Source organism: Papaver somniferum, chromosome 2 (genome assembly GCF_003573695.1).
Source record: "Papaver somniferum cultivar HN1 chromosome 2, ASM357369v1, whole genome shotgun sequence".
NCBI classification, from domain to species: Eukaryota; Viridiplantae; Streptophyta; class Magnoliopsida; order Ranunculales; family Papaveraceae; genus Papaver; species Papaver somniferum.
Window position 1 is genome coordinate 79,284,954 of NC_039359.1, and position 14,526 is coordinate 79,299,479.

At 33.0% G+C, this 14,526-nt stretch overlaps 1 protein-coding gene across 1 annotated transcript; it reads right to left on the minus strand.

Moving 5' to 3' along the window:
• Positions 1-12,691: 12,691 nt before the first annotated feature.
• Positions 12,692-13,387, minus strand: LOC113351457 (extensin-3-like). The gene has a single exon (XM_026595438.1). It carries the CDS (start codon positions 13,385-13,387, stop codon positions 12,692-12,694), a length of 696 nt encoding a protein of 231 aa, XP_026451223.1.
• Positions 13,388-14,526: the final 1,139 nt, after the last annotated feature.

Consider the following 14,526-nt stretch of genomic DNA (forward strand, 5'->3'; position numbering starts at 1 on the left):
ACAAGGCTATGGAGTACTTTTTCCATTATGTGGTAGTTCACCTTGGGACCAGTCCTTTTAAAAACTGTTCGTATACAAGACTAATGTGTCCTTTTTCACTTTGGGACCAAAAAACTAAGGTATGCGGTTATGGGAGAGTCTTTGAGAAATACAAATTTCTTGGTGTGGTCACTTTCATACTCAATTGACGATTTCTATTAATAGCAATCTACAATGAATCATCCTAACAAGTTGAAGTTTTTTTTTTTTTGAGTTCGTTTCGTGTCAGTTGAATTTTTATATATACATTAGGTTTGAATCATTTGATGCATCAATTTACATAAGGAAGATTAAAATGTGTCTCATTCTGAATGTATGCAAACTGTAATGTCGTGCATTAATTTGTAACCAATAATATATACGACATCAGATTAAAGATTAGCACAGCGTATTGTGGAATCACAATCGATGAGACGAAAATGTTTGTTACTTCTTTTAATGTTACCTATCGGAGATAAGATCTGTTGCAGTTCATTATTGATTTTCCTTTCAGTTATGAAAATAAGATCAATATACATGAACGAAACTGAAGTTATGAAAATGTTTTTAAGCCAATCTATTTTTCAATGTAATGTAATATGTATAAGCTTAATATTGCACCAGGTTTTATAAATAAGAGCGTGTCGCTACCATACGATTAAGATTATTGTGAGGTGGTTGATAATACTAGGTTGTTCTTCGGGAATATAAGTCTGGTTTATCAATTGGTTCCTGTGCACCTTGATTTATCAAAAGGCGGAATAAAACTCGTAGGTATTTCTGTGAGAGACAGATTTATCTATTTCAATAGACTTTTCTGTGTGAGATAGATTTGTTTATCAAGTCTTCGACTTTGGGTCGTAGCAACTCTTGGTTGTGGGTGAGATCAGCTAAGGGAATCAAGTGTGTAGAATCCTGTTGACATAAGGAGCACAACTGTACCTTGATCAGTGTGAGATTGATTATGGCAACTACATTCCAGTCCAAAGTTCATTGGTAGTAGGCCAGTGTCTGTAGCGTCTTAATACAGTATGGTGTTCAAAGATGGACTAAGTCCCAATGTTTTTCTGCATTTGCATATTCCTCGTTAACAAATCTTCTTGTGTCTGTGTTATTTCTTTTCCGCATTATATTTTGTTATATAATTGAAATATCACAGGTTGTGCGTTGAATCGATCAATTGGTAAATCCAACCTTTGGTTGTTGATTGAAATTGATTGATCCTTGAACATTGGTATTTGGTACCATTTAAGTTATTCTCTTATATTTACACTAAGCACGAGCGTCAAGCTGACCAAGCTAGATCAACACAGTTTGGTTTCGTAGTAATAAATCTTTAGAAAAGTCGTCTTTCACGTGAAAATCATTACTTTAGTTATAAAAAAATAAAATTATTTCCATAAAAACCTCAACAATTAATGACCAACAACGTATGTAATGACATGGGTAACTTGATAAGGTACAAAAATAATTGGATGAACAACAAATACCAAAGATTTTCTATTATGAAGACGGTGTTTCCTCTGAAGAAGATGCCTACACATTGATTTAATCGTTTTACTTCATTGCAGTTGTCGGTTTTAAGTTAGTTTCAATTAAATGTAATAGTTTGTTTTAGTAAAAATGTAATAGTTATGCAAAATTTAAATATGTTGGGTTTTAACATATACCTAAGTCTAAATAATGCTTAGTTTCATTTAACTATCTTTCAAATTACATTTACTTATAAGAATAACTAAACCAGAGAAATATTTAATTGCTAAAATATAAAGTAAACTTCAATTGGTCGCGCATTGAGCAGCTCGCCTAAATCTTAAGTTTTAGATCCCAAATATACACAGTCAGATCATCTCCAAGTGTTGGCTAAGACCCCGGTTTTGAATGTTGTCGAGAACGTAATAAGCCTTAGCCGTTAACGGCTAGATCCATACTCATTTCAAAATCACACTCTTTTACATCAATAATCTAAAAAAAAACACTTTTAATCTCACTGTAAATCTCTCGAATAATGGTTTAACCAAGTGCTTAGTTTATTCTGGGCGAAAATTTATCTCCCTACAGAAAATTTGTAATATATCATCCACCAGGATATGAAGGAGTGTTCATGAAGACTTCTACACAGACGTCGGTAATTAACCCGAATAACCATAGTGTAGTTTGGTTGTTCCGTTAATATGTAATAATAAGCAAAGAAATTAACCAGTTTGTAGCTTTCGACGATAATGTCAATGGGCTTCGAATTAGGTGTGAAACCGATGCTGAAGTTGTTTCCAGATCTCGAGAGGAATGAAAATAGTTTTTTTTTTAATAGGAAAGAACATCATGAGATCTCAAAACTCGTGAGCGGAGACTCGATGCGCTTACCTCCTACTTGAGAGTCAAGCTCCTGACCAACTGGGCTAACCCTTAATGGTAAGAATGAAAATAGTGGCATGGCTCAAATTTCCATTGCGAAGCTCATTTCGATATCCTTAAGGAATTGAAAAAATTCACCTTTTTTTGGTTGCAAGCTCTTTCACTAAATACATCTCATTGAATGTGTTGATCGAGTTAATATGATTAATTTTAATTTGTTTTAAGTTTTTATGTTTATTTGTTTATATAATAAAAAGGGGAGTGAAATGATCTTTTCATGTTCTTCAATATCTAATTAATGAAAACTATTTTAGAATTTAAGTTTAAATCTAAGCCGATTTTTAAATTTTATTAAATTTTAATAAGAACTGACATTTAGTTAATATAAACCACAATCACATTACACAACATTACATTGAAGGACCACACATTCTATTAAGATACTTAATCAACATTAAATTCTTGAACATTCTCCTTGAAAAATTTCATAGTATTCACGGTGACTATTTTCTTTGCATTTGATTTCAAAATATTGGGCATGAGCCATAGTTTTTAGAGAATATGGATGAAGAGTAGTATGATTAATTAAAAAATGAGTTGTTCAAAATATTTTAATAGTTATTAAATAATCACTCATTCTTTGATGGACAATCTAGGATGAACTTTGTTAAATAACTTAACACAAAATGGTACGATAAGTTCTCAGTTACCCTTGAGTTGAAGAAGTCTAGCTAACTTGAAGGTGCTATTTGTTCTTGTGTTTTTTATTGTTGAGTAATGCTACAAAACTTTGAAGGTGCTATTTGTTCTTGTGTTTTCTATTGTTGAGTATTATCCTAAGAATTATGATTGGCTTGATTGTTACACCTCCATCAATTGTAATTGATATCCAAGATCGAACAAGACCAACATGTTTTCCGAGTGAAGCCATCCACCATTTTGCTGGTGATGAAATACCATGATGGATCCATTAATAAAATGAAAATAACATAGGTGCGAGTTGAAGTGAAGTTGAATATATATAGAGTCGTTGGCGGCTTATAAAACCGAGTGACATTGTCTAAGCCGCTAGCGGCAAAGACATTTCATTTGAAACAGACAATTACATTTTAGTTTAAATAACTAACAAGTATATCTTAATTAACATAACTAACTATTACATATTCCACTGGTTTCTTCAACCTGTTGCGCATTCATTGTTTTAATGTCCACTGTAAGAGTCTTACGCTTGTTCCAATTGTTGAAAAATTTCTCTTAAGAAAGACAACATTTTAGAAACTTCTTATTCACTTTGTGTTAGAGCATTTCTCGGTTGAACCCACCAAGCGTTGGTATGTCAAGTTTGGTTGTCATATTTTAGTGAATCAAAACTCATGTTAAGAGTCGCTTGATTATGTACTAAAGTCAACTTCGTATAGGTTAGCTTGAAAGTATTAGATATGAGACATTACAAGTATTGGGAAGACTTGAAGATGTGAAGAAACAAGGAGCTACAACGACAACAATCATCCTTTCACTTGAGGTTAGTGATATTTGACTTGAACTGTTTCATTCCCTAACGTATCTTTCAAGTCGTGCATATTGAAAACATAACTGCGAAGCATATTTGAACTCTAGATAGACATAGTATTAAGGAATATAATACGAGGTTTATTGCTTAACCATTAAATTTTGTAGATAAGACATCGCCACAATCATTTGAATGTTATTGTGATTATGTATGTGTATGAGGTGAGGATTCCATCCTAGGGAACAATGTTTTACATGTGTTCTAAGGAAGTAAGTTCATAAACTTGTTTGTGAACCGAAAAGGAAACTGCCAGGAGTTATTGGTTTTGTTATTCATTGCATATCTTATGAACAACCAATATGTGTGATTGAGTATAACCGCTCACAACTTGTTTGTTTTCTTGATAGAACTATTCACAAAGGCTTGACTTATGTATTGGTATGACTTTTATTAGTGAAACCGATCTTAAGTAATCACCTGAGATGATATGATCGGGTTTGTGTTGTGCCTGACCAAATTTGGGAACGGGGAACCGATCCTAGTAAGAGGGGCAGTACATCACAAAGGGGAACCAATCCTTGTATCAGGTGCAACAGGGTTTATAGCAGAAAAGGAACCGATCCTATGGACATGTGCAACACATATAAGTTAGATACCATATATATGTGGGAAACCGATCCTAGTTCCTAGTCAACCGAATTTTTGGAAAGCTAGTGTGACTATGCACAATACTCACATGGAGGTAGAACTGAAACTTGTTTTGGTAGAACCATTAAACCCATGATTGTGATTGCATGTTTGTTTCATCAATCACATAGTTCTTGAAAGTCAGATGAACCAATTCTAAACTTGCTTGGAAGTGTGGAAAATTGGTTTCAAGGTTGTAAGTGTGAAAGAGAACTTACAAAGTAAGGATGTCGACATACTTTGAACACGTGTTATGAATGTTTATTTCTTTAATTGTTCAAAGTTATTCCTTAATAGCTAAAGGAAGAAAATCCCAGGATCGAAACATAAGTAAATTAAGAATCTTTTAATTAAGGTTATTAATTTTATTTTGTAGAGAAATATAAGAATTAGTAATGTGCATTTACTAATTAGAGATTTTCCGAGTGATTTCGATCATTATTTTTGGATAGAGCATTTCCAGGAATTATGAAAACCGAATTTGTGATTTAATGAATATCTTGAGAATATTTTCGTTTTTGGAATTTCCTTGGTGTCCAAACTTCCTTGTCTATAAATAATTGAAGTTTTCCTTCCTAGCAAACTAATCCTTCGTAACAACAGACTTCCTCTTTTGTTGTTGTTACTGGTGTAGCCGCCTATTCGGAGAGGAGAGTAATAATTAGGCGAAATATCTTACGATCACTCATTTTAAAGTATTATTTGGGATTCAGAAGCTCTAGCGTGTACCGTTGGTGGGAAACTAGATAATTACGGTTTATCTTTTGTTTTCGATTGACTTGATTGACTAACAGTGGTTGAAATATGATTGCACCTAGGTTGTTTATGCTTGAGGATCTTCTCTTCTGATATAAGATACACTCAAACTAGTTCAGAGTTTAGACAGGGATCTTTAGACTGTTGTTAGTTATGAAGATGATCTTGTGATCCATTGTTAACAGACTCCGTTCTGTGTGTGATTGATCACAAGAGATTCAAGTGATTAGGTGCATTTTTTTATTGAAGATTTGAAGACAAAGAAGATATTAAAGATCTGACTTGGGTTTATAATCTTTGGTGTGCACAATACTTGTTTTGGTAAAAGAGGATTCAATTAATAATCAGTTGATCCTTATGGTAGATTGGATTGATTAATTGAGTAGATCGGCATCAACACAATTCTTTGAATTAAGAGTGTTGTTGGCTTAATCTTAAACGATTACTTCGGTAATTGAACATAAGATAGATCTAAGGACCTGACGAAGGAGTTTATGATAAACGGAAGAGCCTTTGTCCGACTCATATCACTTGGTTGAATAGAGTTGATACCAAACAGATTTGTTGTTCCTTTACTGTTTGAAATACGAACCAAAGGAATTGTTCCAAGTACGTGACTTATTTATAATTTGGAGGAGTGGGAATACAGACGGAACTAGGTGAACTACAGGTTTAGTTGCTTGGTATCAACTATACGAAGTTAGGTGTAATTTTGTGTAGCGGCTTAATCCTGAGATTATTCAATTCTGGACAAGGTCCCGTGGTTTTTCATCATTTGCGATTTCCTCGTTAACAAAAATCTTGATGTGTGATTTACTTTATATTTCCGCATTATAATTTTTTTATTATAATTAAAGTAAATTACACAAACGTTAATTCCTATTTACTTGATAAGCAATCCTATTGTGTTTGGTTAAGTCCGAACCTTTGTATCAAGTAAACATACTTCGTTATTGCATTGTCTCGATGTCGTAGCCATAGACGATCACACGAAGTGTGAACCGATTAGTTGTATTGTCTCGACTCAGTCCATAGAAAATCACTTTCAGATAAAGGACTTATACGTAGGAAATGTTTAGCTTGTGGTATATTTGAGTACCCTCGCCTTTTCACTTTGTTTTTCTGCAAAACATCGGTTCTATGAACTCGGTCACGTTAAAGACAAAATCTACATTATATAAAATTAAAAGAGGTTTTCCTGGGATTAGAAGAAGTTATAAGAGGTGTAGAGAAGGTGTGATTTAGATTAGTTTAAAGTGGACATTTATTGAGAGGAATGGAAAAAATGGCGTGGCTCAAATTTCCATTACGAAGCTCATTTCGATATCCTTTAAGGAGTTGAAAATTTTCAACTATTTTTTGTTGCAAGCTCCTTCACTAAATACAAATCAGTGAATGCGTTGATCGAGTTGTTATGATTAATTTTAATTTGTTTTAACTTTTTTAGTTTATTTTTTATGTAATAATAAGGGGAGTGCAATGATCTTTTCATGTTTTTCGATATCTAGTTAATGAAAACTATTTTAGAATTTAAGTTCAAATCTACGATGCATTTTATATTTTATTAAACTTTAATTATAACTGACATTTAATTAAAAGAAACCACAATCACATTACATAACATTATATTGAAGAACCAAACATTCTATTAAGATACTTAATCAACATTGAATTCTGAAACATTTTCCTTGAAGAATTTCACAGTATTCACCATGACTATATTCTTTGCCTTTTACTTCAAAATATTGGGTATGAGACATAGTTTTTTTGAGAATATGGATGAATAATAAGATAGTATGATTAATTAAATTGAGTTATTCAAAATATTTTAAAAGTTAATAGAAAAAATTATTCATTCTTTAATGGACAATCCGGGATGAGCTTTATTGATTAACCTAACACAAAATGGCACGATAAGTTCTCGGTTTACCCCTGAGTTAAAGAAATCTAACTTGAAGTTGCTATTTGTTCTTGTGTTTTTATTGTTTCCGACTAACGCAACAAAACTTATAATTCCAAAAATAATGATTGGCTTGATTTTTACACCTCCATCAATTGAAAATGATATCCAAGCTCGAACAAGACCAACATGTTTCCCAAGTGAAGCGATCCACCATTTTGCTGGTGGTGTTGATGAAATACCATGATGGAGCCAATAATAAAGTCAAAATGATATTATGAAGGGTATAAAGAAGGTGTGAGTTGAAGTGAGTTTGAAGTTGGATATATATGAAGTCGTTGGCGACTTATAAGACCGAGTGATATTGTATAATACGCTAGCGTTAAAGACATTTCATTTGAAACAGAAAATTACAATATTTTAGTTAAAATAACTAACAAGTATATCTTAATTAAACTAACTATTACATCTTCTATTGGTTTCTTCAACTCGTTGTGCATTCACTGTTTCAATGTCCGCTGTAAGAGTCTACGCTTGTCCAAATTGTTCAAACTTTTCTCTTAAGAAAGACAACTTATTAGAAACTTCTTATTCACAATCTTTGTTTTTCTGCCAAACATTAGTTCTATGAACTCGGTCACGTTAAAACTAAAATCTACATTATGAAAAACTAGAAGAGGTTCTCTCGGGATTAGAAGAAGTTATAAGAGGTGTAGAGAAGGCGTGAGTTAAATTAGTTTAAAGTGGATATTTATTGAAAATTGAATTTATGTTGGATGATAAAAACGTTAGGTGACTTAGATTAGATTTAGCGGTGTATTTTAATTTGGCGTCAATAAAGACTTGACCTCCATGCGCAAGATGCAATTTACCTGTTCTCCCATTGATTTTTCCACAGTTCCAAGCCCATAATGGATGAAACAATTTTCCCGTCCCATTGCAATTGGCCCCTTCTAAGATTTAATTAATTTTTTGTTTGTTTATCTTGGAAGTATTGTTTTGATTATTCTTTTTACTCACCTGACTCGTCTGAATCTCGATAGTTATTCTTGAATCTGACATATCATATCTGATTCAAAATTTATAAAAATTAAGTTCTTGAAAACATTTGAATCTTTTAGATTTCCTCGCAGATTCGGGTATATAATTACACCTGATTCAAATATATACCTAACTCGACTTCCTGCCATCAAGGCTGTGAAATCATAAATCGCGAAGCAAATCGTTTTTCAATTTTCAAAATCAAATCGTATGTTAAATAGTGAATCGAATATTCATGGTCGATTATTAAATCGTTACATGTATACTTATACATACCGTTGAACAATAAAACATTGTTAAGTTTTGATCTTTAATATGTTGAGTTTTATATGTTAAAACAATGGTGGAGAGTACACTGCTGTTAACGGGAGGTTTCAAGTTCGAGTCTTACATTTTTTCTTAACACTCCTTCATATTTTTTCTTAACATTAATTTCTCATTTTTCAGTAGTCAAAGTTGGTCAAAAAAAATCAAATATCGTGTAAAATTGGTCAAAGTTGTGATTCACGAGAGGTGCGATTCATTTGTACAATTTTCACAACCATACCTGCAAGTTTGATATATAAGCTGATTTAAAAAAATCTAAGAGAAAGAAAAGATACGACATCTGATTAGGATAAAATGAGATCCAAAATCCAAAGTCAGATTCAAACAAGGGTTATTTTTCATTTGGGTAGGACGGACACTGTGGCTGTATCGTACTAGTCACTTGGCGGTTGACAATTTTGATAAGTACCAGTGTTTTTCTGCATTTGCAGATTCCTCGTTAACAAATCTTCTTGTGTCTGTGTTATTTCTTTTCCGCATTGTATTTTGTTATATAATTGAAATATCACAAGTTGTGCGTTGAATCGATCAATTGGTAAATCCAACCTTTGGTTGTTGATTGAAATTGATTGATCCTTGAACATTGGTATTTGGTACCATTCAAGTTATTTCTCTTATATTTAATCGGGATCACAAATTCCTATTTGTTGATTGCAGATTGAATTGAGAAATTGAGATATAAACTCTTTGATATACTTTTCCCTAGATTGAGTCTGACTGTCTAGTTGATTCTCTTGAAAGTATATTGGAATTTGTCTATTCAGATTGCCGAACGAAGTATTGGGTGTGGTTGTTAGACCTCCGCTTTTTCAAATCCCACTAATGAATCGATGCAAAGGTACCGATAAAACTGAAGCTGGTTCGGTATGAACAATTCAAAATTTTGAATTTAAAAAATGAATTTGCTAAAGTGTTGTGAATTTTACATTTAATCGTTTTCTTCCTAACATGAACGAATATGTACAGAGGAATGTCAAAGTTCACGAAAAATGGTTTCCGATATGAAAGTTATTTCAACATTATGGGGAAGGTGAATAGATTTAACCTGTACTTGTTGGAGGATAATTTAATACCAACTACATTTCCATATTTCCCTATTTCAAAATGGTGCACCATATTATTCACCTGAAACAACTCAACCCCAAGAGAATGAAAACCACAATCAGGATCATTCAAATTCAAATCTTAAAGTTACTAACACTCCAAAAAATCGAAGTGATGGGGGGTCAAAGAAACTCAAGAATACCGAGAAAATAATCCTAAGGAGGTTCTTCATCAACTGATTTTAAAATGGTCGAGTACACTAAGCACGAGCGTCAAGCTGACCAAGCTAGATCAACACAGTTTGGTTTCGTAGTAATAAATATTTAGAAAAGTCGTCTTTCACGTGACAATCATTACTTTAGTTATAAAAAAATAAAATTATTTCCATAAAAACCTCAACAATTAATGACCAACAACGTATGTAATGACATGGGGAACTTGATAAGGTACAAAAATAATTGGATGAACAACAAATACCAAATATTTTCTATTATGAGGACTATGTTGCCTACAACATTGATTTAATCGTTTTACTTCATTGCAGTTGTCGGTTTTAAGTTAGTTTCAATTAAATGTAATAGTTTGTTTTAGTAAAAATGTAATAGTTATGCAAAATTTAAATGTGTTGGGTTTTAACATATCCCTAAGTCTAAATAATGCTTAGTTTCATTTAATCCTCAGAGTATTCAATTCTGGACAAGGTCTCGTGGTTTTTCTGCATTTGCGATTTCCTCGTTAACAAAAATCTTGCTGTGTGATTTACTTTATATTTCCGCATTATAATTTTTTTATTATAATTAATGTAAATTACACAAACGTTAATTCCTATTTACTTGATAAGAAATCCTATTGTGTTTGGTTAAGTCCGAACCTTTGTATCAAGTAAACATACTTCGTTGTTGCATTGTATCGATCTCGTATCCATAGACGATCACACGAAGTGTGAACCGATTAGTTGTATTGTCTCGACTCAGTCCATAGAAAATCACTTTCAGAGAAAGGACTTATATGTAGGAAAAGTTTAGCTTGTGGTATATTTGAGTACCCTCGCCTTTTCACTTTGTTTTTCTGCAAAACATTGGTTCTATGAACTCGGTCACGTTAAAGCCAAAATCTACATTATATAAAATTAAAGGAGGTTTTCCTGGGATTAGAAGAAGTTATAAGAGGTGTAGAGAAGGTGTGACTTAGATTAGTTTAAAGTGGACATTTATTGAAAATTGAATTTATGTTGGATGATAGAGACATTTTAGATTGGATTGAGCAGTATAATTTAATTCGGCGGCAATAAAGACTTGACCTCGATGCGCAACATGCAAATTTACCTGTTTTTTTCCCATTGATTTTCCCACGTTGCCAAGCCCATAATGGATGAAACAGTTTTCCTATCCCATTGCAATTGGCCTTCTAAGATTTTGACTTTTTTTTTTTTTTTTTTTTTTTTTTTTTTTATCTTTTTTTTTTTATGTTGGAAGTATTGTTTTGATTTTTTTTATTCACCTGACTCGTCTGAATCTCGATAGTTATTCCTATATCTGACTCAAAATTTATAAAAAATAAGTTATTGAAAAATATTTGAATCTTGTTTGATTTGTGCGCAGAATCGGGTATAAAATTATACCTGTACCGAATGTACTCCAATCTCGAATTCTTGCGAGCAAGGTCGTGAAATCGTAAGAAGCGACGCGAATAGCTTTCAATTTTGATAATTGAATAGTATGTTAAATCCGGAATCGAAGATTCATGGTCAATTATTAAATTGCTACATGTATACTTATACATATCGTTGAACTATTTGGAAAAATCTGAAGTTTTGATCTTTAATGTATAATTAACATAAATTTAAAATACATTGGGTTTTACATGTTGGGACAGTGGTAGAAGATACACTGTTGTTATCGGGAGGTCTCAAGTTCGAGTCTTATTACTCTTCATATTTTCTCTTAACATTCCTTCATAATTTTCTTGACATTCATTTTTTATTTTCAGTAGTCAAAATTGGTCAAAAAGAGTCAAGAATAGTGGCAAAATTGGTCAAATTCATGACGATTTCCATAATTTCGAGTCAAATCGTGAATCGTACAATTTTCACAACCATGCACAATCCAATTTAGACATCTGATCTGATTAGGATAAAATGAAATCCACAATCCAAGTCAGATTCAAACAAAGGTTATTTGATTCAAACAAGATTCAAACAAGGGTTATTTTGCATTTAGGTGGGACGGACACGGTGGTTGTTAGTACTAGTCACTTTGGCCGTTAACAATTTTGATAATTTTAGGTTATTAGAGTTTACTTTTTTATTGTTTTTTTATTGGTTCAAGTGATATTACAGTTGTTGAGGTTCTCGTGTTACGAGAGCATGCAGCAAACCTTTCTTACAGAAAATTCGATTAAAAAGATTAAAGCCACTGCCAAGAAGGTGAGTACACGTAGGAATCAAGAGAGTATGCCGTTCCAAAAAGTGTACAAGGCTTTGGAGTACTTTTGCCATTATTTGGTAGTTCACATTGGGACCGAGTCTACCGAGTCCTTTTCACTTTTGGACCCAAAAATTAAGGTACGCCGCTATGGGAGAGAGTCTTGAGAAATACACTTTCTATCAATAGCAGTCTACAATGAATCATCCCAGTTGGAGGTTTTTCTTTCTTTTTTGGAGTTCGTTTCATGTCAGTTGAATTTTTATATATACATTAGGTTTGAATCGTTTGACGCATCAATTTCCGTAAGGGTGATTAATAGGTGTCTCGTTCTGAATGTATGCAAACTGTAATGTCGTGCATTTGTAGCCAACAATAGATACGACATCATATTAAAGATTAACACAGCGTATCACGCTCTTATTAATAAAGCCTGGTGCAATATTAAGCTTATACATAGTACATTACATTGAAAAAGAGATTGGCTTAAAAATATTTCATAACTTCAGTTCCGTTCATGTATATTGATCTTACTTTCATAACTGAAAGGAAAATCATCAATGAACTGCAACAGATATATGCCAAGTCTCCCCTGTTTATTCACTTAAAACTAATTACTAAAGCCTTTGCTTAGTAAAGTGGGGGAGGGAATTTCTTCTTTGGTGGGAAAGGGAATTTCTTCTTTGGTGGTGGTGGGAATAATTTCTTCATCTTTGGCGGTGGTGGAGATTTCCCCTTTGGTGGAGATTTCGGGTGTCCTGGTATTGTTACAACAATTGGTGGTGACTTAAACACCTTATAAGACACCGGCGCAGGGGTATCGAGTGTAAAAGGCACATCCTCTGGCGCATATGGTGGTGGAGGCATATGCTTTACTGGAGGCTTCTTTGGTGATTTCGGAGGCATATAATATGGTTTATGAGGTGGTGGTGAAGGTTTTCTTGGTGGCGTTTTAGACGCATTTGGCTTCTTTAGTGGTGGGTAAGACACATATACTGGCTTCTTTTTTGGTGGTGGAGGTGTTTTAGGCTTATACACTCCATGGTGCGAAGGTTTAGAATCCAATTCCGCATCAGCAAGAAGGGGAAAACTCAAAGATACTATAACTACAAGAAGAGCACTAGTAGTAAACAAGAGAGCCGTGGAGGATTCCATTCCTCCTTTGTTTCCCATTTCTAAATTTTTCTTGTGATTTTGAACATACCTCTCTACTTCTTTATATAGAGAGGAAATACGTACGTTAATGGCTGCATTCTTGTAGCAAGCCATAACTACTTGTGAACTGTATAAATTCGTACATTTCAAGTGGCTTAATTGGAGGGCCATTGCACATTGCCATATACCCTTGTGACATGTAGGCCTGTCCTTTGAGTTACAGTTGGAACTATTTATTAGAAGGCTATTATTTGGACGTCACATTTCGTTAGAGGGACGTCGCCTAATAGGACAAAAACGGGTCACCCATAAGTAATATCAAAAACACCTTATTTTAAATAATTTTGTAATGACTAAACAACCCTTATGTAGTTAATTTTAATTTTATGTAATTAGATAATAATTAAATTAATGAATTTTGTTATATACTTAGTGAATTATGGGACAAAGTTTTTGTGAGTGAATCAAAATCTAGGTTTTGAAAGAAATCAAAATCAGATATTTTGACTTTCGTGGGATTTTACGGTTGGGTTGAGCTTCATTTCCAACCGTATCCATATTTACGGTTAGGTTTGGATGAACTCCAAACCGTAACTGGTTTTTAATAGGACAAAAGATTAATTACGGTTGGTAAAGTGACAAACCCAACCTAGACATAAACCAAAATATGAAATTTCTTCAAAACATACTGGAACAATTACGTCTAGGTTTATCCGATATAAAAAAACACGTAAAACTTAAAAATTACGGCTAGGTTTATGAAAGGAAAATTCAGTAAACTAACCTAGACGTAATACAACATGCAAATCCAATTTTACGGTTTGAATTCAACTAAATCTAGACGTAAGACAACATGCAAATCCAATTTTACGTTTGAATTCAACTAAACCTAGGCGTAGAAACGTAACTGAAACCTAATTTTACTTCGATTTCATTCAATCTAACCTATTTTAAGCACAAAAACGAGTAGACAAAGATGAGTTTGTTTAGAATTAGAATAGAAAATATTAGGTTTTTAAGCTTTTTTTTTTTAGTTCAAGGATAATCTTGATATTTTGTTTTTGTGTTAGGATATCCCGTAACCATTTTTTTGGACACTAAAAATCAAAATTAAACCCCTCTATTGAAATGTGACGTCCAATAATAACCTTCATTTATTAGGGGCTGCTGGTATTCTATTACAAGCCATACCAAGCAAGTTGACGTCTTTGTACATTACGTACAGTGCCATTTATTACTAGCCTACCCGCAACTCTTTCAATCGTCCCATTCCAATAACTTAATGAATCTACTGTTGATGTCTTGGGAAA